At 42.1% G+C, this 25,854-nt stretch overlaps 1 protein-coding gene across 1 annotated transcript; it reads right to left on the reverse strand.

Annotated features, from left to right (window-relative positions):
- Positions 1 to 24,677: 24,677 nt before the first annotated feature.
- Positions 24,678 to 25,607, reverse strand: LOC143774624 (olfactory receptor 11L1-like). Its single transcript, XM_077262376.1, has one exon. It carries the CDS (start codon positions 25,605 to 25,607, stop codon positions 24,678 to 24,680), a length of 930 nt encoding a protein of 309 aa, XP_077118491.1.
- Positions 25,608 to 25,854: the final 247 nt, after the last annotated feature.

Consider the following 25,854-nt stretch of genomic DNA (forward strand, 5'->3'; position numbering starts at 1 on the left):
AAAAGCCACCCACCACCATCAAGGTGATAAAGGGATCCAAACCCTAACCCTAACTCTACCCCTAACCTCACCCCTAACCGTTTAATGAACATTTTCTGACAGTCATAGTGCCACATATTTCAGTGCCACGTATTTCAGTGCCACATATTTCAGTGCCACGTATTTCAGTGCCACGTATTTCAGTGCCACATATTTCAGTGCCACGATATTTCAGTGCCATGTATTTCAGTGCCACGTATTTCAGTGCCACGTACTATGAATACTATAACTACGTGGTTATGCGTGGCACTGAAATATCGTGGCACGTAAATACGTGGCACTTAAATGTGTGGCACTGAAATACGTGGCACTGAAATATCGTGGCACTTATATACGTGGCACTTACGTGGCACTTAAATACGTGGCACATACGTGGCACTTAAATACGTGGCACTTAAATATGTGGCACTTACGTGGCACATACGTGGCACTTAAATACGTGGCACTGAAATACGTGTCACTTACGTGGCACATACGTGGCACTTAAATACGTGGCACTTAAATACGTGGCACTTAAATACGTGGCCACTGAAATATCGTGGCACTTATATACGTATATACGTATATACGTATATACGTATATAAACGTATTTCAGTGCCACGTATTTCAGGTTAGGGTTAGGGGTAGGGTTAGGGGTAGGGTTAGGGTTAGGGTTAGGGGTAGGGTTAGGGTTTTTTGTTTTTTTCTTGTTTTCTTGTGTTTTTCTATAAAAACGCATGCGTCTAAAAAATGCATGCGTTTTACCGCGTTTACATGCGTTTTTTCACACATGCGTTTTTTAAAAAAACGCATGCAGATAAAAACGCAAGTGTGAAACCAGCCTTACTGATTATTTTACCGATTTTATGAAATTTTGCTCAGATTTACGATCACGAATCCGAATGTGCCACATTTGTGCCGAAATTATGTTTGGTGACCATTTTCTGAACAAAATCGCTCATCTCTAATAATAACTCCTTTATTTTACTGAAAATATGGCAGAAGATGGGTATAAATGGCTATCGGTCATTTTTGACTGAACAGTAAAAGTGTAATAGTCAGTAGCAAATAGTAGCAAAAAGTAAACAAATAAAAAAAATACTCCTAGTAAGAACTCCTCAAATGAGGAAAATAGAATAAACCATAAGTTTCAGATTTGCATAATACAAAATCTGCAGGATATTACATTTCAATTTCGGTCATTTTTGACTGAACAGAACAGCAGGGTTAAAATAGTTTGTAGCATCTAGTGTGTTATAGAGGCCTGATCCAGAGGCCACAAAAAAATATTTTGTTCTTAACTTTATACAGTAGAAGACCTGACTTTAAAATAACTTATAGCATTTAGTGTGTCATAGAGGCCTGATCCAGAGGCCGCAAAAAATAAATTCTGTTCTTAACATCATACAATACGAGACCTGTCTTTAACCCCTTAATCCCGTATGACGTACTATCCCGTCAAGGTGACCCGGGACTTAATTCCCGGTGACGGGATAGTACGTCATACGCGATCGGCCGCGCTCACGGCGCACAGCCTATCGTAGCTGACATCCGGCACTATGTGCCAGGAGCGGTCACGGACCGCCCCCGGCACATTAACCCCCGGCACACCGTGATCAAACATGATCGCAGTGTACCGGCGGTATAGGGAAGCATCGCGCAGGGAGGGGGCTCCCTGCGGGCTTCCCTGAGACCACCGGAGTAACGCGATGTGATCGCGTTGCTGCGAGGGTCTCCTACCTCCTTCCTCCCTGCAGGTCCCGGATCCAAGATGGCCGCGGCATCCGGGTCCTGCAGGGAAGGAGGTGGCTTACCGAGTGTCTGCTCAGTGCAGACGCTGGTAAGCCTGCAGCCCTGTCAGTGAGATCGGTGATCTGACAGAGTGCTGTGCACACTATCAGATCATCGATCTGTGATGTCCCCCCCTGGGACAAAGTAAAAAAGTAAAAAAAAATTTTTTCCACATGTGTAAAAAAAAATAAAAAATTCCTAAATAAATAATAATAAAAAAAAAATATATTATTCCCATAAATACATTTCTTTATCTAAATAAAAAAAACAAAACAATAAAAGTACACATATTTAGTATCGCTGCGTCCGTAACAACCCAACCTATAAAACTGCCCCACTAGTTACCCCTTCAGTAAACACCGTAAGAAAAAAAAAAGAAAAACGAGGCAAAAAACAACGCTTTATTACCATACCGCCGAACAAAAAGTGGAATAACACGCGATCAAAAAGACTGATATAAATAATCATGGTACCGCTGAAAACGTCATCTTGTCCCGCAAAAAACAAGCCACCATACAGCATCATCAGCAAAAAAATAAAAAAGTTATAGTCCTGAGAATAAAGCGATACCAAAATAATTATTTTTTCTATAAAATAGTTTTTATCGTATAAAAGCGCCAACACATAAAAAAATGATATAAATGAGGTATTGCTATAATCGTACTGACCCGAAGAATAAAACTGCTTTATCAATTTTACCAAACGTGGAACGGTATAAACGCCTCTCCCAAAAGAAATTCATGAATAGCAGGTTTTTGGTCATTCTGCCTCACAAAAATCGGAATAAAAAGTGATCAAAAATGGTCACGTGTCCGAAAATGTTACCAATAAAAACGTCAACTCGTCCCGCAAAAAACAAGTCCTCACATGACTCTGTGGAGCAAAATGTGGAAAAATTATAGGTCTCAAAATGTGGAGACTCAAAACCTTTTTTGCTATAAAAAGCGTCTTTTAGTGTGTGACAGCTGCCAATCATAAAAATCCGATATAAAAAACGCTATAAAAGTAAATCAAACCCTCCTTCATCACCCCCTTAGTTAGGGAAAAATAATAAAATTAAAAAAATGTATTTATTTCCATTTTCCCATTAGGGCTAGGGTTAGGGTTCGGGCTAGAGTTAGGGTTAGGGCTAGGGTTCGGGTTGGGGCTAAAGTTAGGGTTAGAGCTAGGGTTAGGGTTAGGGCTAGGGTTGGAGGTAAAGTTAGGGTTAGGGTTGGGGCTAAAGTTAGGGTTAGGGTTGGGGCTAAAGTTAGGCTTAGGGTTTGAATTACATTTACGGTTTGGATTAGGGTTGGGATTAGAATTATGGGTGTGTCAGGGCTAGGGGTGTGGTTAGGGTTACCGTTGGGATTAGGGTTAGGGGTGTGTTTGGGTTAGGGTTTCAGGTAGAATTGGGGAGTTTCCACTGTCCAGGCACATCAGGGGCTCTCCAAACGCGACATGGCGTCCAATCTCAATTCCAGCCAATTCTGCGTTGAAAAAGTAAAACAGTGCTCCTTCCCTTCCGAGTTCTCCCGTGCGCCCAAAAAGGGGTTTACCCCAACATATGGGTTATCAGCGTTCTCGGGACAAATTGAACAACAACTTCTGGGGTCCAAGTTCTCTTGTTATCCTTGGGAAAATTAAAAATTTGGGGGGCTAAAAATCATTTTTGTGAGAAAAAAAAAGATGTTTTATTTTCACGGCTCTGCGTTATAAACTGTAGTGAAACACTTGGGGGTTCAAAGTTCTCACAACACATCTAGATAAGTTCCTTGGGAGGTCTAGTTTCCAATATGGGGTCACTTGTGGGGGGTTTGTACTGTTTGGGTACATCAGGGGCTCTGCAAATGCAACATGACGCCTGCAGACCAATCCATTTAAGTCTGCATTCCAAATGGCGCTCCTTCCCTTCCGAGCTCTGTCATGCGCCCAAACAGTGGTTCCCCCCCACATATGGGGTATCAGCATACTCAGGATAAATTGGACAACAACCTTTGGGGTCTAATTTATCCTGTTACCCTTGTGAAAATACAAAACTGGGGGCTAAAAAATCATTTTTGTGAAAAAAAAAATATATATATATTTTCACGGCTCTGCGTTATAATCTGTAGTGAAACACTTGGGGGTTCAAAGCTCTCAAATCACATCTAGATAAGTTCCTTAGGGGGTCTACTTTCCAAAATGGTGTCACTTGTGGGGGGTTTCAATGTTTAGGCACATCAGGGGCTCTCCAAACGCAACATGGCGTCCCATCTCAATTCCAGTCAATTTTGCATTGAAAAGTCAAATGGCGCTCCTTCCCTTCCAAGCTCTGCCATGCGCCCAAACAATGGTTTACACCCACATATGGGGTATCAGCGTACTCAGGACAAATTGCACAACATTTTTTGGGGTCCAATTTCTTCTCTTACCCTTGGGAAAATAAAAAATTGGGGGCGAAAACATAATTTTTGTGAAAAAATATGATTTTTTATTTTTACGGCTCTGCATTATAAACTTCTGTGAAGCACTTGGTGGGTCAAAGTGCTCACCACACATCTAGATAAGTTCCTTAGGGGGTCTACTTTCCAAAATGGTGTCACTTGTAGGGGGTTTCAGTGTTTAGGAACATCAAGGGCTCTCCAAACGCAACATGGCGTCTCATCTCAATTCCAGTCAATTTTGCATTGAAAAGTCAAATGGCGCTCCTTCCCTTCCAAGCTCTGCTATGCGCCCAAACAATGGTTTACACCCACACATGGGGTATCAGCGTACTCAGGACAAATTGCACAACATTTTTTGGGGTCCAATTTCTTATCTTACCCTTGGGAAAATAAAAAATTTGGGGCGAAAAGATCATTTTTGTGAAAAAATATGATTTTTTATTTTTACGACTCTGCATTATAAACTTCTGTAAAGCACTTGGTGGGTCAAAGTGCTCACCACACATCTAGATAAGTTCCTTAGGGGGTCAACTTTCCAAAATGGTGTTAATTGTAGGGGGTTTCAATGTTTAGGCACATCAGGGGCTCTCCAAACGCAACATGGCATCCCATCTCAATTCCAGTCAATTTTGCATTGAAAAGTCAAATGGCGCTCCTTTCCTTCCGAGCTCTGCCATGCGCCCAAACAGTGGTTTACCCCCACATATGGGGTATCAGCGTACTCAGGACAAATTGAAAAACAACGTTGGGGGTCCATTTTCTCCTGTTACCCTTGGTAAAATAAAACAAATTGGAGCTGAAATAAATTTTGTCTGAAAAAAAGTTAAATGTTCATTTTTATTTAAACATTCCAAAAATTCCTGTGAAACAACTGAAGGGTTAATAAACTTCTTGAATGTGGTTTTGAGCACCTTGAGAGGTGCAGTTTTTAGAATGGTGTCACACTTGGGTATTTTCTATCATATAGACCCCTCAAAATGACTTCAAATGAGATGTGGTCCCTAAAAAAAAGATGGTGTTGTAAAAATGAGAAATTGCTGGTCAACTTTTAACCCTTATAACTCCGTCACCAAAAAAAATTTTGGTTCCAAAATTGTGCTGATGTAAAGTAGATATGTGGGAAATGTTACTTATTAAGTATTTTGCGTGACATATGTCTGTGATTTAAGGGCATAAAAATTCAAAGTTGGAAAGTTGCGAAATTTTCAAAATTTTCGCCAAATTTCCGTTTTTTTTCACAAATAAACGCAAGTTATATCGAATAAATTTTACCACTATCATTAAGTACAATATGTCATGAGAAAACAGTGTCAGAATCGCCAAGATCCGTCAAAGCGTTCCAGAGTTATAGCCTCATAAAGGGACAGTGGTCAGAATTGTAAAAATTGGCCCGGTCATTAACATGCAAACCACCCTCGGGGCTTAAGGGGTTAAATTAGTTTGTGGCATCTAGTGTGTTATAGAGGCCTGATGCAAAGGCCACAAAAAATTCAACTGTTCCTAGTGTCATACAGTAGAGGACTTAACTTTCAAATAGTTTGTAGCATAATGTATTTGTCATACATGCTTCATCCAATGCAATGCAATTTTCCAACTTTGAGTTTTTATGCCCTTAAATCACAGAGATATCTCACACAAAATACTTAACATGTAACATTTCCCACATGTCTACTTTACATCAGCACAATTTTGGAAACAAAATTTTTTTTCGTTAGGGAGTTATAAGGGTTAAATTTGACCAGCAATTTCTCATTTTCACAACACCTCAACTACAATTTTTTTTTTAGGCACCACATCACATTTGAAGTCATTTTGAGGGGTCTATATGATAAAAAATAACCAAGTGTGATACCATTCTAAAAACTGCACCCCTCAAGGTGCTTGAAATCGCATTCAAGAAGTATATTAACCCTCCAGGTGTTTCAAAGGAATTTTTGCAATGTTTATAAAAAATGAACATTTAACTTTTTTTCACAAAAAATGTATTTCAGCTCCAATTTGTTTTATTCTACCAAGGGTAATAGGAGAAAAGAGACCCCAATCATTGTTGGACAATTTGTCCTGAGTACGCTGATACCCCATATGTGGGGATAAACCACTGTTTGGGCGCATGGCAGAGCTTGGAAGGGAAGGAGCGCCATTTAACTTTTCAATGCAAAATTGACTGGAATTGAGATGGGACGCCATGTTGCGTTTGGAGAGCCCCTGATGTGCCTAAACATTGAAACCCCCCACAAGTGACACCATTTTGAAAAGTAGAACCCCAAAGGAACTTATCTAGATGTGTGGTGAGCACTTTGACCAACTAAGTGCTTCACAGAAGTTTATAATGCAGAGCCGTAAAAATAAAAAAATCATATTTTTTCACAAAAATGAACTTTTTGCCCCCATTTTTTTATTTTCCTAAGGGTAAGAGAAGAAATTGGACCCCAAAAGTTGTTGTCCAATTTGTTCTGAGTACGCTGATACCCCATATGTGGGGGGAACCACCGTTTTGGCGCATGGGAGAGCTCAAAAGGAAAGGAGTGCCATTTGGAATGCAGACTTAGATGGAATGGTCTGGAGGCGTCACATTGCATTTGCAGAGCCCCTAATGTACCTAAACAGTAGAAACCCCCCACAAGTGACCCCATATTGGAAACTAGACCCCCCAAGGAACTTATCTAGATGTGTTGTGAGAACTCTGAACCCCCAAGTGTTTCACTACAGTTTATAACGCAGAGCCGTGAAAATAAAAAATCTTTTTTTTCCACAAAAATTATATTTTAGCCCCCATTTTTTTTATTTTTCCAAGAGTAACAGTTGAAGTTGAACCCCAAAAGTTGTTTTCCAATTTGTCCTAAGTGTGCTGATACCCAATATGTGGGGGGCAACCACTGTTTGGGTGCATGGCAGAGCTCGGAAGGCAAGGAGCACCATTTGGAATGCAGACTTAGATGGATTGGTCTGCAGGCGTCATGTTGCATTTGCAGAGCCCATGATGTAACTAAACAGTAGAAACCCCCCACAAGTGACCCCATATTGGAACGTATACCCCCAAAGGAACTGATATAGATATGTTGTGAGAACTTTGAACCCCTAGGTGTTTCACTACAGTTTATAACGCAGAGCCGTGAAAATAAAAAAAAATATTTTTTTCACAAAAATTATTTTTTAGCCCCCAGTTTTGTATCTTCCCAAGGGTAACAGGAGAAATTGGACCCCAAAAGTTTTTGTCCAATGTGTCCTGAGTTCACTGATACCCCATTTGTTAGGGTAAACCCCTGTTTGGGCACACAGGAGAGCTCGGAAGGGAAGGAGCACTGTTTTACTTTTTCAACGCAGAATTGGCCGGAATTGAGATTCGATGCCATGTCGCATTTGGAGAGACCCTGATGTGCCTAAACAGTGGAAAGCCCTCAATTATAACTGAAACCCTAATCAAAACACACCCCTAACCCTAATCTCAACAGTAACACTAACCACACCCCTAACCCTGACACACCCCTAACCCTAATCCCAACCCTATTCCCAAACGTAAATGTAATCCAAACCCTAACCCTAACTTTAGCCTCAACCCTAACCCTAACTTTAGCCCCCACCGTAACTTTAGCTCCAACCCTAACTGTAGCCCTAACCCTAACCCTAGCCCTAACCCTATTGGGAAAAAGGAAATAAATACATTTTTTTATTTTTTTTTATTTTTCCCTAACTAAGGGGATGATAAAGGGGGGTTTGATTTACTTTTATAGCGGGTTTTTTAGCGAATTTTTATGATTGGCAGCCGTCAAACACTAAAAGACGCTTTTTATTGCAAAAAATATTTTTTGCGTTACTACATTCTGAGAGCTATAATTTTTCCATATTTTGGTCCACAGAGTCATGTGAGGTCTTGCTTTTTTGCGGGACGAGTTGACGTTTTTATTGGTAACATTTTCGGGCACGTGACATTTTTTGATCGCTTTTTATTCCGATTTTTGTGAGGCAGAATGACCAAAAACCAGCTATTTATGAATTTCTTTTGGGGGGGGGGCATTTATACCATTCCGCGTTTGGTAAAACAGATAAAGCAGTTTTATTCTTCGGGTCAGTACGATTACAGCGATACCTCATTTATATAATTTTTTTATGTTTTGGCGCTTTTGTACGATAAAAACTATTTCATAGAAAAAATAATTATTTTTGCATCGCTTTACTCTGAGGACTATAACTTTTTTATTTTTTTGCTGATGATGCTGTATCATGGCTCGTTTTTTGCGGGACAAAATGCCGTTTTCATCGGTACCATGGATATTTATATCCATCTTTTTAATCGCGTGTTATTCCACTTTTTGTTTGGCGGTATGATAATAAAGCGTTGTTTTTTGCCTTGTTTTTTTTTTATGGTGTTCACTGAAGGGGTTAACTAGTGGGACAGTTTTATAGGTCAGGTCGTTACGGATGCGGCGATACTAAATATGTGTACTTTTATTGTATTTTTTTATTTAGATAAAGGAATGCATTTATTGGAACAATATTTTTTTTTAATATTATTTATTTAGGTTTTTTTTTTTCACATGTAATTTTTTTTTGTATTTTACTTTGCCCCGGGGGTGAAATCACAGTAAAGTGACAGATCACTGATCTGACACTTTGCTGTGCACTCAGCGGTCTGTCATGCACAGCAGGGAGGCTTCTTGGCGCCTGCTCTGAGCAGGCGCTGTGAAGCCACCTCCCTGCAGGAGCCGGATGCCGCCCCGTGGCCATTTTTGCAGTCGTTTCTGCAGTCGAAGACCTGTGTTTCAATAGTTGGCATGGTAACAGAGGAGGAAGAAGAAGCAGCAGACCGATTGATGGGATGGCTGATGGTTATTCAGGTCCGCTGGTCGGCATTTTTGCACAGTGGAATTCCAACAGTAAAGCATGTTGATTGCGCATATGAAGGTTCATACATGTAGTAGTCAAAATATTGCACTTTTTACCTCTATTCATTTTTTTTTCAAAGTTGGCAGATTATTTGAGTTGACTCTTCCTTTGCAGTGTCAAAAAAGGCCCAGGCTAGGCAACCCTTGCCACCCCTGCAAACTGCTGACCCGCGGATGCTGCTGGTCACAGGCACAATTTTGTCTGAGGATGCATTCCTCATCGTGGCTGCATCACTATGTGTCTGTGATGTAACCTCCTTGTCTTCTTCCTCATATGACCTACTCAGCTGTGCGCCTCTATGTTCACTCCAACTGGGATCTAACACCTCATCATCATCATCCTCTGTGTTATGACATTCCTTGATTTTGGAGTCACCCTCCTCCTCTTTTTACCCTGACAGCACAGTACAGCCCGCGTGAGCCTTAGATACAGTCGGTACAGAAAGTATTCAGACCCATTTAATTTTTACACTTTTTGTTTCTTATCAGCCATTTGGTAAATTCAAAAATCTTTATTTTGTTCTCATTAATGTACACTATGAAAAAAACAGAAATGTAGAAAATTTTTCATATTTATTAAAAAAAAACCTGAAATAAGTATTCAGACCCTTTGCTCAGACACTGATATTTAAGTCACATGCTGCCCATTTCCTGGTAGCTCCCTTGGTTGCCCTCACCAGGAAGGCAGCTAATCCCAAATTGTGTTTGGAGGAGGTCTCCAATGCCTTCCTCTCTATCAAGTCTTCAAAGAGAGATTTGTAGTTAAAATTCTGAATAAAACCACTGAATAAAACCACGTTGAATAAAACCACTGTGAATCAACTATATACTCTCCTGAAATTCATCTTAGCGGCAGCGCAGAATTTTAACTACAAATCTCCCTTTGAAGACTTGGTAGAGAGAAAGGCATTGGAGACCTCCTCCAAACACTTTTTCTAAGGACCACAAATACTGGCATATGCACACCCATTGAATTCAATGGTGGTGCACATGTCAGGTTTTTCACACTGACCATGTGTAGAGATGAGCAAACCTTTCAAAGTTCAGTTCGGATTGGCGAACGATCCAATGTTTGCTGAACAATTCATCGAACATATCTTAACCCCATTGAATTTAATGGGAGGAAAAGCCAAACACATAGACAACACATTCAGGGGGGGGCAAATAGCTGCCAAAGCAGCTCAAATTAGGGGCAGATGCCAAGAAAAATGGCATCAATTGACCCAGAGTACAAATAAAATGATTGTGCAGCATGGATGCATGGGACAGGGCTTGGACCAGCATTTCTAGCTTAAACATTGATCAGTAACACGTGGATGAGTGACCTGTGTAGGCCTGGTGCTCTAATGGCCCTACCAATTTCAGGCAGCACACATGAATGAAATCCAAATTGTAGTCCAAATATTTCCAAAAATTAGGGGCAGACACTAGGAAAAGTGGCATCAATTGACCCACAGTAGAAATTTGATAATGGCACAGAAGCAGTCAGGCATGGCCCATTTATGAGCCAGGATCTGGACCAGCAATTACAGCTTTGAATTTAAGTTCAAATTAAGAGATGGTGAGGGACCGGTATAGGCCTGCTGTGCTCGGAGACCTAATACCTTATGCAACAGCTAAAACTGCTATTCTACTCATCCACACTCAGGTGGCACAAAGATCTGTTACATAGATTACTATTGTTAGAAAAATATAAGGAAAGTAACAAAGATAGTTGTCTGAAACTTTGGGAGCCCAACTTCTGCAGGCAACACACATGATGGAGACGCAATTTGGAGTCCAAATATTTCCAAACATTAGGGGCAAACACCAGGAAAAGTTGCATCAATTGAGCCACAGCAGAAATTTTATAATTGCATGGGGAATGGACATGTGTTTTGAAGAAGAGATCAGAGTAAAGGGTTACCCCGAGGCAAGAACATGTCGGACATCTTCATCTACACATTGTAGATGAGAATCAGAAAGAGCATGTGTTCCAGTGGATGTCAAGCGTTGCATCAAGTGGCCTCTCATCTTTTTCCTCCACCTTAAATTCACAAACAGTACAGTCCTCAGAGGTGGCACCTCAGTTACCCTTGTTTTCCCTACATCACAACTCTCCAACTGCCCAACTGACTCTGGAGAACCACAGATAGGTGAGTTTGCAGACCTACTCACAGATTTAATTCTATGGGCATCAGAGGTCTGCTCTAAAGATTCACAGACTCTAGAGGAGGAAAGTATCTGCATCGGTGCCCAAAATGTTTCTCAGTTAGATCAGAGGCCGGAAGAAGTTGATTCCAGACAGAAACCACACCCTAGTCACCAGATGTTAACCACAAGGGATGGAAGTGATCCTGATGACACTCAGAAATCTGAGGTGCATGAGAACTGTACTGTGCTAACAGGGTTGGAAGAGGAGGAGGGTGACTCTCCAGACATGGAGTGGGAGAACAGAGAGAATCATGATGAGGTTGTAGATCCCACTAAGTGCGAACCCAGAGGCATGCAGTTGAGTAGCTCAGATGAGGAAGTGGAGGAGGAGGAAGATGAGGATTTTAAGTTGCGGCTTCCCACACAGACACAGAGTTATGCAACCATGACAAGCACTGCGTCCTCAGCCCCAACTCTGCCTGTGGCCAACAGCAGTCATGAGTCTGCAGTGCACATGAGCAGCAAGGTTTGTCTAGCCTGGATCTTTTATGAGGTAAAAAAGGAATGACCCAACTCAAGTTATCTGCCAACTTTGTACAAAATACTCGGCAGAGGCAAAAATTCCAATAATTTGACAACTACATTCATGAGCTGTCACATGTGCTATCAACATGTATCAGTTTGGGAATCTTACTGTACTAAAATGCGGGTAAGCGGGCCTCGCCAACCATTGGCCACCCCACCAATTGCATCTTCTGCTTCTTCTTCCTCCGTCAAGTATTCTCACACAGGCCTTTGGTGACAGAACCTTCACCTGTTTACTCACTACAGTCGAGGTGAGTGATAGCCCATCAGCTGTTATAGAAGTGGACATGCCTGCTGTTTTTGATTGATCTCAGACATCTAGCACATCACATCTTTCTCAATCCACCATAACATCTTTGCCTGCACCTCATTCACAATACAGCAGTTTGTCGTGTTCACACAACTCTACCCACTCTCATGCACAGCATTCAGCCCTCAGTCCCACAGTAGTAGTCATGTAAAACATTGTTTCCTCCTACACATGTCAAAGCTAAGAGCTTGAACTTCGCCATCTCCAATCTGTTAGCCAAAGAAATGCTGCCTTTCCACATGGTGTATACAAATGCTTTCCGAAAACTTATGGACGTCGCAGTTCCCCAGTACCAGTTACTCACCACTTACTTATTTCTCTAAGAAGGTTATGCCTGTGCTACACCAACATGTCGCAGATAACCTCAACCTTTCCTAGAAAAAATCTGTGTCTGCCAGGGTGCACATCATTACTGACATCTGGATGAGCAAGTATGGCCAGGAGCGTTACATCTTTATGACTGGGTATTGAGTGACTCTGGTGGCTATAGGGGCAGGATGAGATGGGTCTGCTCCACAAGGTTTTGAATCCCCAAGGCTTGCATGGCAAGAATGTAGAACTAATCCACTACAAACCTAAACTACTAAACACCTAGGGTTGGAGAATTAAACGACTACACAACAGAAGATAGTGAACTAAACCATCAAACACCAAAGGATTGTGAAATAAACCACTTGTCATCAAGTGATGGAAAACTAAACCACTACACACCAGAAGATGGAGAAATAAACTACTAGACAGCAGGTGTTAGAGAACTAAATTACTAAACACCCAGGGTTGTAGAACTAAATTCTACACACCAGAAGTTAGTGAACTAAACCATTACACACTATGCAATGCTATGTGCCAACACAGTATAATTCCACACTGCATATGTTGCAGTGACTGTGGCAGCAGCAAGGAGCCCTGGTGCTGTGTGTCCTTTTGCACAGCCTGGGCCAATGTAGTACGGATGTGGTGCAAATTATGCTTGCATAGTGGGTAGTGTTGAGCGATACCGTCCGATACTTGAAAGTATCGGTATCGGATAGTATCGGCCGATACCCGAAAAGTATCGGATATCGTCGATACCGAAACCCGATAACAATACAAGTCAATGGGACACCAAGTATCGGAAGGTATCCTGGATGGTTCCCAGGGTCTGAAGGAGAGGAAACTCCCCTTCAGGCCCTGGGATTCATATTAATGTGTAAAATAAAGAATAAAAAAAAAAAAATATTGATATACTCACCCTCTCACACGCTCATTCTTAGGAACGGAAGCTGCCTGTTACATCGGTAAGGTCCAGCCTGCGTCGGAGAGGTGAGTATATCAATATTTTTTATTTTTATTCTTTATTTTACACATTAATATCGATCCCGATACCGATTCCCAATACCACAAAAGTATCGGATCTCGGTATCGGAATTCCGATACAGCAAATATCGGCCGATACCCGATACTTGCAGTATCGGAATGCTCAACACTAAAAGTGGGGCACAGATGATGGACCTTTGCACACTTGTGCACAATTTTGAAATGGCTAAGATGGTTGGCACTGATGATGCCATCATCAGCATCACTATTCACGTCATCTACATTCCGGAGCACACTTTGAATAGTCTATTTGAAGAGATTGATGTTCCAGAGGAGAGATAGAGATAGTGTTATCTTTTCCACATCCTCCTCTGCTTCTAAGTTCCAGACTGTTATGGCACTTATGGGTGCCACAGGAGGGTGGATTACAGTGATCGAGGGGAGCTCATGGTACCAGGCAAACTGTTAGTCAAGGTGCAGTGTTGTGAATTCCGCTCTCGGACTCCCTCCTGTGGTCATGAATGGTACTTCGGTGAGTTCTGTTCTTGGACTCCCTCTAGTGGCTTTGAGTGGAACTGCTGGTCCTTGAGGTTGGCTTTCCCAGCTGCCCTCGTTTATGGCTAGGCTGGCTTCTCTATTTAACTCCACTCAGATCGTTACTCCATGCCAGCTGTCAATGTCTCAGTATTGGTTCAGACCTCTCTTGGACTTCTCAGATGACCTGTCGACTCCAGCAGAAGCTAAGTTCCTGCTAGTTCATTGTTCTTACTGCTAATTCTAGTCCAGCTTGCTATCAAGATATTTCCTTGCTAGCTGGAAGCTCTGGGGGTGCAGAGTTGCACCTCCACAACGTGAGTCGGTGTGGAGGTCTTTTTGCATACTCTGCGTGGTTTTTGTAGTTTTTTTGTGCTGACCGCATAGTTCCCTTTCTTATCCTCTGACTATTTAGTGAAGACTGGCCTCCTCTGCTAAAACCTGTTTTATTCCTGTGTTTGTGACTTTCCTCTAAACTCACCATCAATATATGTGGGGGCTGCCTTTTCCTTTGGGGAATTTCTCTGAGGCAAGGTAAGGCTTCCATTTCTATCTTTAGGGGTAGTTAGCTCTTAGGCTGTGAAGAGGCATCTAGGGAGAGTTAGATACGCTCCACGGCTATTTCTAGTGTGTGTGATAGGAGTAGGGTTTGCGGTCAGCAGAGTTCCCACTTCCCCAGAGCTTGTCCCGATTCCTTGTTTAACCATCAGGTCATTCCGGGTGCACCTAACCACCAGGTCCATAACAGTGCAGGAGCCAAGGAACAAATGGAGGAGGATGAGTAGGAAGAGGTGATGGAGAGCAGTGACAGAGGAAGCAAGCTTGAGTGTTACACCACCACCAACACACCATGGAGTTGGACCTCATGGAAACACCCAACACCTTAGCTCTTTCTTGCTGCACTACATGCAACATGATGCCTGTATTGAAAGGATTCCAAAGAGTGCTGACTACTGAGTTTCCACTCTGTTAGGCCACAGTACCAGAATAAATTTTGCCAGATGCTTCCCCCATGGAAATCAAGGTGTGCAGAGAAATTAGGTAGTTTACTGGTTTTGTCGGCCAGGTATTGCTTGACCAACTTTAGTAACTTTTCCTGCCCTGCTAAAAATACCTGGTCATCAGGTCCCAGATGCTGGGGAGATGCCATGAAATTGGCCCAGTGACAGTGTACCTTTGCTTCTGCTGTACCTGGTGTGAGTATCCCTCTCCTCCTCTCTTCCTTTGGCAAGGAAGATTACCTTCTGCCGCTAGCATTTTCTGATTTAAATTTTTCAACATATTTTCCCCAATGGCCTTCTGCTATAGCACCATTTTAGTAGACCTATCCTCATCAGGAAGGACAGATACAAGGTTCTCCTTTTAGCATGGGTCTAGCAGTGTGAACAACCAGTGTTCTTTTCTGGCCAAGTGAATGTAATAGGAGGGTCACAGGAAAGGAGCTGAGAAAAAGTTGGTCATATGTGCTAATCTCCCTACAGCCAACACTTCTCTGTCTCCATTATCATTCATGACTACTCACCATCTCCTCCTTCTATATCTCTTCCTCCTCATTGCTCTCTTATGCCCATCCATATAGGAGAGACAGGACGGAGCTTGTGTAGGTACTAGCTTTGTTGCTCTGGCAACCAGTTCCTGTTCCTCTTCCTCCTTAGCCTCCACTGCCTCATTGTTACCCAATCTGCCCTGAGCAGATGATATGAGGCTGGGCTAGGTAGTATCTCCCTGTTTCATGTCTTCCTACATCTCCACCTGGTATGCATGCAAAGCTCCAGCTTTAATTGTGAGAAGAGACTGTTTATGAAGGCCTAGAAGCAGGATCGCTGCCCTGATTATGGCATCATTGCCACTCACCAGCTTGTGCATTCCTCAAAGTGTTGTACAACCACACAAATGTCAGACAGTTATACCCACTATTCAGTTATTATGGGCAGAGGTAATGGACAACCTCTTTAACTGAAAGAACATTGCTGCCCAATCTGCAACAATATTATTAAATAATTGTGTGACTGAGCTATTTGCAAATCATCCATGAGTTCATTTATAGTAAAGGTCATGAGAAGACATATTCACCCTGCTGTGTGTAGGTGACAGTGTGAATAGCTGTCAGAAACTATATATTGCACCCAAGTATCAGCTATCTGCTGTCTGCAACCTGTGCCGTAACCTGGTGTGCTGCTGCTAGTTAGTGAGGTGCGCCGCAGCAATAGTAGAAGATAACGCTCCTCACTATCCCTGCACCGCCCACATGTGGTAGCATTTGTACTAGTAAATAAACCTCTACCAATAGTTGGTCAGGGCATGGTAGAGTCACCTGCACTAAGGCTACTATGTCAGGTCAGGGATAGCGTAGAGTTACGTTGAAAGCTGCTGCACACCTCATTAACTAGCAGCGGCTCACAAGGTTAACGATAGAAAATGTAGTAAAATCAATATTTAATTTCATTTACAAACCAGACAACATTTTTCTCTTGAGCTTTATAAATTCCTGCTTAATATCTCTATTACTCAGACTGTAAATGATAGGATTGAGGAGCGGGGTTATAACCGTGTAGAACATGGAGAAGATTTTCTTTATATTTTCTGTATTTGGAAATAAATAGATACTGAGAAGTGACCCGTAATATATAGACACCACCGCCAGGTGAGAGCTGCAGGTGGAGAAGGTCTTCTGACGTCCGGTCACAGAGGGGATCTTCAGTATGGTGATGATAATATAGGCATAAGAAACCATAATGACAGTAAAGGGGCAAAGAACTAATGGTACCGCCAATATCATGTCTTCCATTTTCATGAAGAAGGTGTCTGAGCAGGAAAGTTTAAGTATTGGATCTAAATCACAGAAGAAATGGTCAATGACGTTTGGTCCACAGAACCACAGATAACTCATGGCTATGGAAAGAGCCAATATAACAGCAAATATCATCACCCAACATGAGAGAACGACTTTTACACAAAATGTGAGAGTCATCACTGAGGTGTAATGTAGAGGGTGACAGATGGCCTGATACCGGTCATAGGACATCATGGTCAGGAGAAGACTTTCCAATGTTTCTGAGGTTGAAAAGAAATAAAATTGCATTAAACATCCCATAAAGGGCACAGAACTTCCCTCATATAGCACAATGTGGAGCATGATGGTTTCGATGGTGGTGGAGAGAAAAATGTCCATTGAAGAGAGTTGTGTGAGGAAGAAGTACATGGGTGAGTGGAGCGATCGGCTGGCGGACACCACCAGAATGATGAGAAGGTTTCCACATATAGTCACACAGTAGATGATCAACAGGAGAAGAAAGAAAGAAAACCTAAAACCTTTGTAAATTCTGGAATCCTAAGAGCACAATTTCAGTCACTGTGTTGGAATTGCTGAACTGCATATTGTGGAAGATGAATTTTCAAACAAATGTTAAAAACAAAAGCAAATAAATAATGTAATGATTCTAAAATTAGAAAAAACATGTTGATAATAATGAAGGTCCCATAATGTTGTAATGTAAAATGCAACATAGTAAAGAGAGCGATGAAGGGATGAAGATCTTGATTCTTCTTTGTGTAGCACAGCAAACACCTTTCTTCTTGTCTGAGAACACACCAGACATCAGATTATTATTTTTCTTCCCATTTATAGAGGAAATTTATGAGAATGCCGAGGCAAAGCCGGGGAGACCTGACTAATGGCCTCTGGTGGGAACAGTCACAGGTTTTTTAATATTGCTTTTAAAAATGTATGAAACTAAATAGAAATAGGAAATGTTTCCAGATATTTTGTGAAACTTTACGGCACTTATATAAAATCCTTTCCTCTTTTATATTGTAATTAGTTATCATTTGTAAGTAAAATTAGTTGACGCCATAATAACTAATTCATAAACCTTTTTGTATAAAACTCACTCTATTAAAGCTCAACTTTTCTTCTAATATAAACATTAAAATGACAATTGTAGGTGGGCATGCCTTTCACACTGATGGTGCTGGCTGCTTGAAGCCTGAGCTCCAGCCTTCATACACTCGGCTATACATACGTGAAGTGTTTCCTCCTCTGGCGTGTTGCTCCAGTGAATACAATGCTGAGGTGGAAGAGGCATAAGTAAGTGTACCCAGTAATACTCACAGACTTTTTTACATGGAAGCTAACTCCAGTAATATCTGGAAGCGCAGCGTCATCTCCACCCCTAGCGTTTTAGCCGTCCTCACATGGAGGCTCCGGGGCAATGCTGCATGCAGATGACGGTGATGGTTCTGAGATTCCTCTTACAAATAACACCATGCGGACCCTGATCTGCTCACTTACAGCCTCTCTTCAGGAATATCTGTGAGTTATGCTTACAGAACTGAAGTTTGCTGACTCATTGGGGCGGTCATATGGAGCATATTGAAGCAGTATATGCCATTTCACTTAATCATCTAATAGATGCTATTGTGTCCACAGAAGAAGAGGTAGCATATAGGGAATCGGGATGAGCAAACATACTTATCATTTGAGTATCACGGTGCTCAGATGTATAGCTGAGCAAACCTTTAAAGGTTTAGCTCGATTCAATTGGTCAAATGTTTAGACATTCACCAAACATTTTTGAAGAACAGTGTGTCGGTACCCCGGTTGATGGAGCATGTTGTTCACCCAGCAGCATGCTTCTTCTAGTTTGCACAAAACTGCCGGCTGCTGCACGCTCTTTTGCTTTTCTCTTGCGCCGCCTACCTGGGTCATGAGGTTGGTCTGGCTCCTTATTCTTTTCTCAAGGCAACAAGAGAGGCAGCCTCAGCAGTTCTGGACCAGACTTGGTACAGGTACCCGCAGCCAGGTCTTCCTCCTTATATGTGCAAATTTTGGCTAGCTAATCCGGGCACAGGAAACAACCACAATGTCCTGACACCATGGCTTGTGTCATTGGCAGCTGAAATCATGTCCCTTTCTATATAAAGAGCAGATATCTTGTTTTGGTACCATTTTGACATTAACTGCGCAGAGAGGCTGCTCCTGACACTGGCACCGTTTGCAGCTAGATTTTAGTTAGCTAGTTAGGCAGTGGTTTATTAGTCAGATAGCTTAGCTAGTTAGTGTCATGTGTGGCTGTGGAAATCGACCTTCCAGCAGATTTTTTTTGTGCCATTACTGAGGTCTACAGACAAAGACAGCAGCACACATTTCACACAAGTGTGTTGTGCACTGCTACTGTTGTGCTGCATGTACGAGTACAGCATTCTAAGTCTTATTTTTTAAATTGCTCAATCTGAAAACAGCCTGTCATATCCCACCTTGTAATTTAGTGGTGTGGTGACATTGTTCTGTGATTTGAGCTATTGTGCATGAAAAAAAATGTTGCCAATTGCTACCGTGATTCACCATGCTATATATCACCTTACTTAGGGGCAGTGAAATTCCATTTTCAACATAGCTCATGCACATTAAAAAAATAATAACTTTTTCTGTTGCAAAACGAGATACAGCCCACTATATCCCACGTTGTAATTTTGTGGTGGTAAAATAAATCTGTCTGCAGTGCTCAATGAGATGAAAAAATTGTTTTTCTATTGCAAAACGTTATACAGCCCTCCGTATTCCACATTGTAATTTTGTGGCGGTGATGTGAATCTCTCTGCAGACCTCACACATGCCTGTGTCGTCCACCGACTCTATGGTGGCAGACTGGGTGGTGGAGATTCGTGATATTTGGAACCGCACTCAGGATGCCATCTGGGTCTTCAAGGAGGGAATGAGGGTCTCTGCCAATGCACATTTGCACCTCGCCCCGTCTTTTACCCCTGACAATTTAGTGTGGCTCTCTGCCAGTAACATTAGGCTGCGATGTTTGCTCCATTAAGGCTACTTTCACCGTAGCGTCATACGACGCTCATCGCAATGCGACGTTGAGACGTACCGATGCAAACTGTGAAAATGCCGCACAACGGTGGCAGCGGATGCAGTTTTACAACGCATCCGCTGCCCCATTGTGACATGCAGGGAGGCAGGGGTGGAGTTCCGGCTGCGCATGCGTGGTCGGAAAAGAGGGTCACGACGCACCAACAAACGTTACATGTAACTTTTTTGTGGCAACGGTCCGATGCAACACGACGCAACCGTCGCACGACGGTTGCGACGTGTGGCAGTCCATCGCACTGCGTTGCTACTGCAAGTCTATGGAGAAAAAACGCATCCTGCTAGCAATTATGCAGGATGCGTTTTTTCTTCAAAACAACGCATTGCGACGTGCAGTGCATGACACTAGTGTGAAAGTAGCCTAAGTTTGCTCCTGGCTACAAAGGTCCCTTCAAAGTCCTGGAACAGGTTAATACTGTGGTCTATCATCTGGCTCTTCCTCCACACCTAGGAATCACCGACACCTTTCATGTGTCCCTCCTAAAACCCGTTCACATGTCCTGGTTTTCTGAGTCATCTGCCGGGACATCGGGTTAATCCGTGGAGGATTATGAGGTGAATGTCATTGGTGGGTTCAAGGTGGTACGTGGCAAAAAGTTCTATCTGCTGGCGTGTAAGGGTGATGTCCCAGAGGAGAGAACCTGGGAACCTATTGAGCATGTTTGGGCTCCTCAGCTCATTGCAGCATTTGAGCATAGTGAGGCCCAAGGGGGGCCCTAGGAGGGGGGTAATGTTAGGCATTGAGATCCCATCGCTGCACAAGGGGAATCTCGAGCCATGTCCTCTGCGGTGTCCTATTTTTCTTCAGGCGCAGAGGATCCTGCTCAGCAGTGACATCGGTCCCAGCATCTTTCTCAGGCTAATGTTGTGCATTTTGGTTGCTGCTGCTGTCCCAGGTTCAGCTATAGCAACCAGCTCAGTGGTGAGCAGGTGCTCCCGGAACAAAGTCATGCTTTTCTCCATCTGAGCATGCCTTTGAGATGACCGCTCATTGGTGGTCGGAGGTCACATGCTCAGGTCCTCAAGCAGCTCGAATTGGCCACCAGCAATGTCCCAGAAGGCTGCGACTAAAAAAGGGTCGCATGACTGCACATCTGTGCGCTAGTATATCAGTAATCGTGGTGTGTGTGGATGCATGTATGTAACTGGTGCAAGCTCCTAATTGTCCCCTTCCCTCCTGTTGTGTCAGGGTGCTTGGAGCAAGTACAGCACCAAGTAGTGCATAGCCAGCACTGAGCACAATACCAGCATCTATTAGTGGCATTCGCATGTGCGGCGCGGTGCGCAAGCAGTGTGCTAAATTCCCTAGACAGGGTGATGCCATGCGCATAGTGGGTCTAGAGGGACTCTAACGCAGCCTCCATGGGGCTGAGACCTTTGACCGAACATTAGCGCTCATTCTGCTGTGCTCTGCTAACAGGATGTAGCATTCAAATTCTGCGGTATTGCGACTCTGTGAGGTAACAGAGTTTGCTGCAAGTACACAATGGGTATCTGTTAACGCACGTGTGTCCAGTGTGATACCGCCATTTATTGTCCATCATTACTGCGCATAAGTTACCATCTCTGCATGGTGGACCTCAGGCTGCGAACAGATCTTATTGTTATTACACTGTGTGCAGAATTATTAGGCAAGTTGTATTTTGATCACATGATACTTTTTATACATGTTGTCCTACTCAAAGCAGTTCAGGCTTGAGAGCCAGCTACCAATTAAGTAAATCAGGTGATGTGCAAATTTATTATAAGAGTTTTACCTGGCACCGCAGTTGAAGCGCCAAATGATAGAGGGGTCTAGAGGGACTCTAACCCTGTGTCCTTGGGGAAGAGTTCTGTGACCAAACACTAGCATTCATTCAGCAGTATAGCGCTGACACAACAGGATCCGTCTCCATACATACCGGATGACGTTAACGTGTGTGTCATTATACCGCCATATACTGTCCGCCATTACCGAGCAGCAGGTAATATCTCTGCACAGTGGACCCCGGGCTGCAAACGCACCTTATATCTTCCTCTATATTATTTTGTGCATTCTGCTAGCTTTAACATTATACTAGTGCCAGGGTCTGGCTAATAATGGAAGGCGAGCAGCGACTGCTGTGGTACATCCAGCAGCTGGAGGGCAGGTTGGTGGCTCTCGAGCGTACAAGCTGTGGATGTTACCGCATCAGCTGTTCAAGCTGCTAGCATAGCTGCAGCCAGTCTGTCCGTACATTAATTTGGGAAAAAAAAAAAACTTTTCTGAATTTACCAAATGGCTGCATTGAAACAAAGATTGAAAAATGTAAAGAGGTACGAATACTTTCTGTACCCTCTTTATATAGTATACTTGTATAAGTAGAGATTGTATAACTGTATTTTTATATGTATAGTGATATAATTACTCCAGTAATAACATTTAGATTTACATTATAACCAATGTATATACTATATGTATACAATTTTAATTGTTTTGTTTCTATATGCATTTGATATTTAATCTTATCTTTTATTTTTCCTTAGAATTTTCATTTCTGAGCAGGATTTGACAAAACACTTCTTACATGGATTTATGTATTTATTCACACAGGAAGTTGCAGGATTTTATTTATTTAACACTTGAAATAAATACTATATAACTAACTTAATCTAAATTTAGTTTTTTGTATGTTGTTAATATTTTCTTCATCGTATCGTATCTGGTGAGAAGTCCTGAATAAATAATTATACAAAATAAGTATATTTAACATCTCTTACAATACAATCGAGACCAAAAAACATTTTTTGTGCATTCCCTCAAATGTGTCCAGGAATGTATGATTTAAAAGGCAAAAATATGTAAAAGGTATTTTTTAAATGGCACAAAGATTCCATTAGGCTGTGAAAAGCATAAAGAAGCGTTTGTGTAATGTTTACTGAAGGCAGAGGAGAGAAGTGTCTTGGTGGGTGATGGCAGGAAAGTTGTGTTCTGTGGGCAAGCCAACTTGGAAATTAGATGTATACGTGTGCAGAGGGAGGAGAGATTAAAAAAGCCCATAGGTAATGTTTAAGAGAGGAGCCCAGTAGATGTCTGTCAATATCAACAGGTGATGAGAGGTTGCCTCGCTGCATTCTAGGCTACACATCTGCTTAACTGGGATGAGACTTGTTTAACAGGAAAGATGCTTGTTTGAGAAGATTAGGGATCAAACAGCATCATGAAGATCAAAGAGCACACCAGAGGGGTGAGGGATAAAGTTCTGGAGAAAAGTAAAACAGGGTTAGATTTTAAAAGAATAGCTCAAGCTCTGAACATATTTTCAATCCATCATCCAAACATGGGAGGAGTATGGCATAACTACAATTCTACCAAGATCTAAACTGACATCCCAAGCAAGGCAAGCATTAGTTAGAGAAGCAGCCAAGAGATCCATGGTCACTGGAGGAACTGCAAAGATCCTCAGCTAAGGGGGATAATATAAACAAAGGAAAATTATTAAGCTCCCTTCACATGTCCATTTTTTATGTCCGTGTGTGGTCCATTTTCTAAGGACCGCAAATACTGGCATATACACACCCATTGAATTCAATGGTGGTGCACATGTCAGGTTTTTCACACTGACCATGTGTAGAGATGAGCAAACCTTTCAAAGTTCAGTTCGGATTGGCGAACGATCCAATGCTCCCTGAACAATTCATCAAACATATCTGAACCCCATTGAATTTAATGTGACAAAAAGCCAAACACATAGACAACACCTTCAGGGGGGGCAAAAAGCTGCCAAAGCAGCTCAAATTAGGGGCAGATGCCAAGAAACATGGCATCAATTGTCCCAGAGTACAAATAAAATGATTGTGCAGCATGGATGCTTGGGACAGGGCTTGGACCAGCATTTCAATCTTTAACATTGATCAGTAACACGTGGATGAGTGACCTGTGTAGGCCTGGTGCTCTAATGGCCCTGCCAATTTCAGGCAGCAAATCCAGGAACAAGATGTGCACACTGTCACTGGGTTGGTGCAGGCATAAACAAAATAGTCCAAGTATAGGAAAAATCAGCCGCACTCAAATGGTTGAAAGTTCAGCAAACTGTGTAGTTTCTTTATTAACGTATACAATAAACATCACCAGGTGCTTTTTTTAGGAGGTAACTGGGTGGCGGACTATTCAATTCGGGTAACGTTTCGACCCCAGTGGGTTTTTATCAAAACCTCATTTATGCCGAAGAGGTAGAGGAGAGGAGAAAGAGCCGAGTTCCCATAGGGTAGCTCTGGTGGAGTTGTGTGGAAGCTTGTCCGCCTGGTGGGTGATGTAGGGCAATTTCAGGCAGCACACATGAAAGAAAACCACCAGGAAAAGTGGCATCAATTGACCCACAGTAGAACTTTGATAATGACACAGAAGCAGTCAGGCATGGCCCATTTATGAGCCAGGATCTGGACCAGCAATTACAGCTTTGAATTTAAGTTCAAATTAAGAGATGGTGAGGGACCGGTATAGGCCTGCTGTGCTCGGAGACCTAATACCTCATGCAACAGCTAAAACTGCTTTTCTATTCATCCACTCTCAGGAGGCACAAAGATCTGTTACATAGATTACTATTGTTAGAAAAATGTAAGGACAGTAACAAAGATATTTGTCTGAAACTTTGGGAGCCCAAGTTCTGCAGGCAACACACATGATGGAAACTCAATTTGCAGTCCAAATATTTCCACTCACCAATAGTTGGTCAGGACAAGGTAGAGTCACCTGTACTAATGCTACTATGTGAGGTCAGAGATAGCGTAGAGTTACTCTGATAGCTGCAGCACACCACAATAACTAGCAGCGACTCACCATGTTACCGATAGAAAATGTAGTAAAATCAATATTTAATTTCATTCACAAACCAGACAACATTTTGCTCATGAGCTTTTTAAATGCCTGCTTAATATCTCTATTACTCAGACTGTAAATGATAGGATTGAGGAGCGGGGTTATAACCGTGTAGAACATGGAGAAGATTTTCTTTATATTTTCTGTATTTGGAAATAAATAGATACTGAGAAGTGACCCGTAATATAAGGAAACCACGGCCAGGTGAGAGCTGCAGGTGGAGAAGGTCTTCTGACGTCCAGTCACAGAGGGGATCTTCAGTATGGTGATGATAATATAGGCATAAGAAATTATAATGACAGTAAAGGGGCAAAGTCCAAATGGTATAACCAATATCATGTCTTCTATTTTCATGAAGAAGGTGTCTGAGCAGGAAAGTTCAAGTATTGGATCTAAATCGCAGAAGAAATGGTCAATGAAGTTTGGTCCACAGAACCACAGATAACTCATGGTTACGGAAAGAGCCAATATAACAGCAATCATCATCACCCAACACGAGAGAACGACTTTTACACAAAATGTGAGAGTCATCACTGAGGTGTAATGTAGAGGGTGACAGATGGCCTGATACCGGTCATAGGACATCATGGTCAGGAGAAGACTTTCCAATGTTTCTGAGGTTGAAAAGAAATAAAATTGCATTAAACATCCCATAAAGGACACAGAACTTCCCTCATACAGCACAATGTGGAGCATGATGGGTACGATGGTGGTGGAGAGAAGAATATCGGAGAAGGAGAGTTGTGTGAGGAAGAAGTACATGGGAGAGTGGAGCGATTGGCTGAAGGACACCACCAGAATGATCAGGAGGTTTCCACATATAGTCACAGAGTAGATGATCAACAGGAGAAGAAAGAAAGAAAACCTAAAACCTTGTAAATTCTGGAATCCTAAGAGCACAATTTCAGTCACTGTGTTGGAATTGCTGAACTGCATATTGTGGAAGATGAATTTTCAAACAAATGTTAAAAATAAAAGCAAATAAATAATGTAATGATTCTAAAATTGGAAAAAACATGTTGATAATAATGAAGGTCCCATAATGTTGTAATGTAAAATGCAACATAGTAAAGAGAGCGATGAAGGGATGAAGATCTTGATTCTTCTTTGTGTAGCACAGCAAACACCTTTCTTCTTGTCTGAGAACACACCAGACATCAGATTATTGTTTTTCTTCCCATTT

The sequence above is a fragment of the Ranitomeya variabilis genome, chromosome 5 (genome assembly GCF_051348905.1).
Source record: "Ranitomeya variabilis isolate aRanVar5 chromosome 5, aRanVar5.hap1, whole genome shotgun sequence".
NCBI classification, from domain to species: domain Eukaryota; kingdom Metazoa; phylum Chordata; class Amphibia; order Anura; family Dendrobatidae; genus Ranitomeya; species Ranitomeya variabilis.

Coding starts and splice junctions, on each gene's coding strand:
- LOC143774624 (XM_077262376.1), bottom strand. CDS start 25,607: ATGCAGTTCAGCAATTCCAACACAGTGACTGAAATTGTGCTCTTAGGA.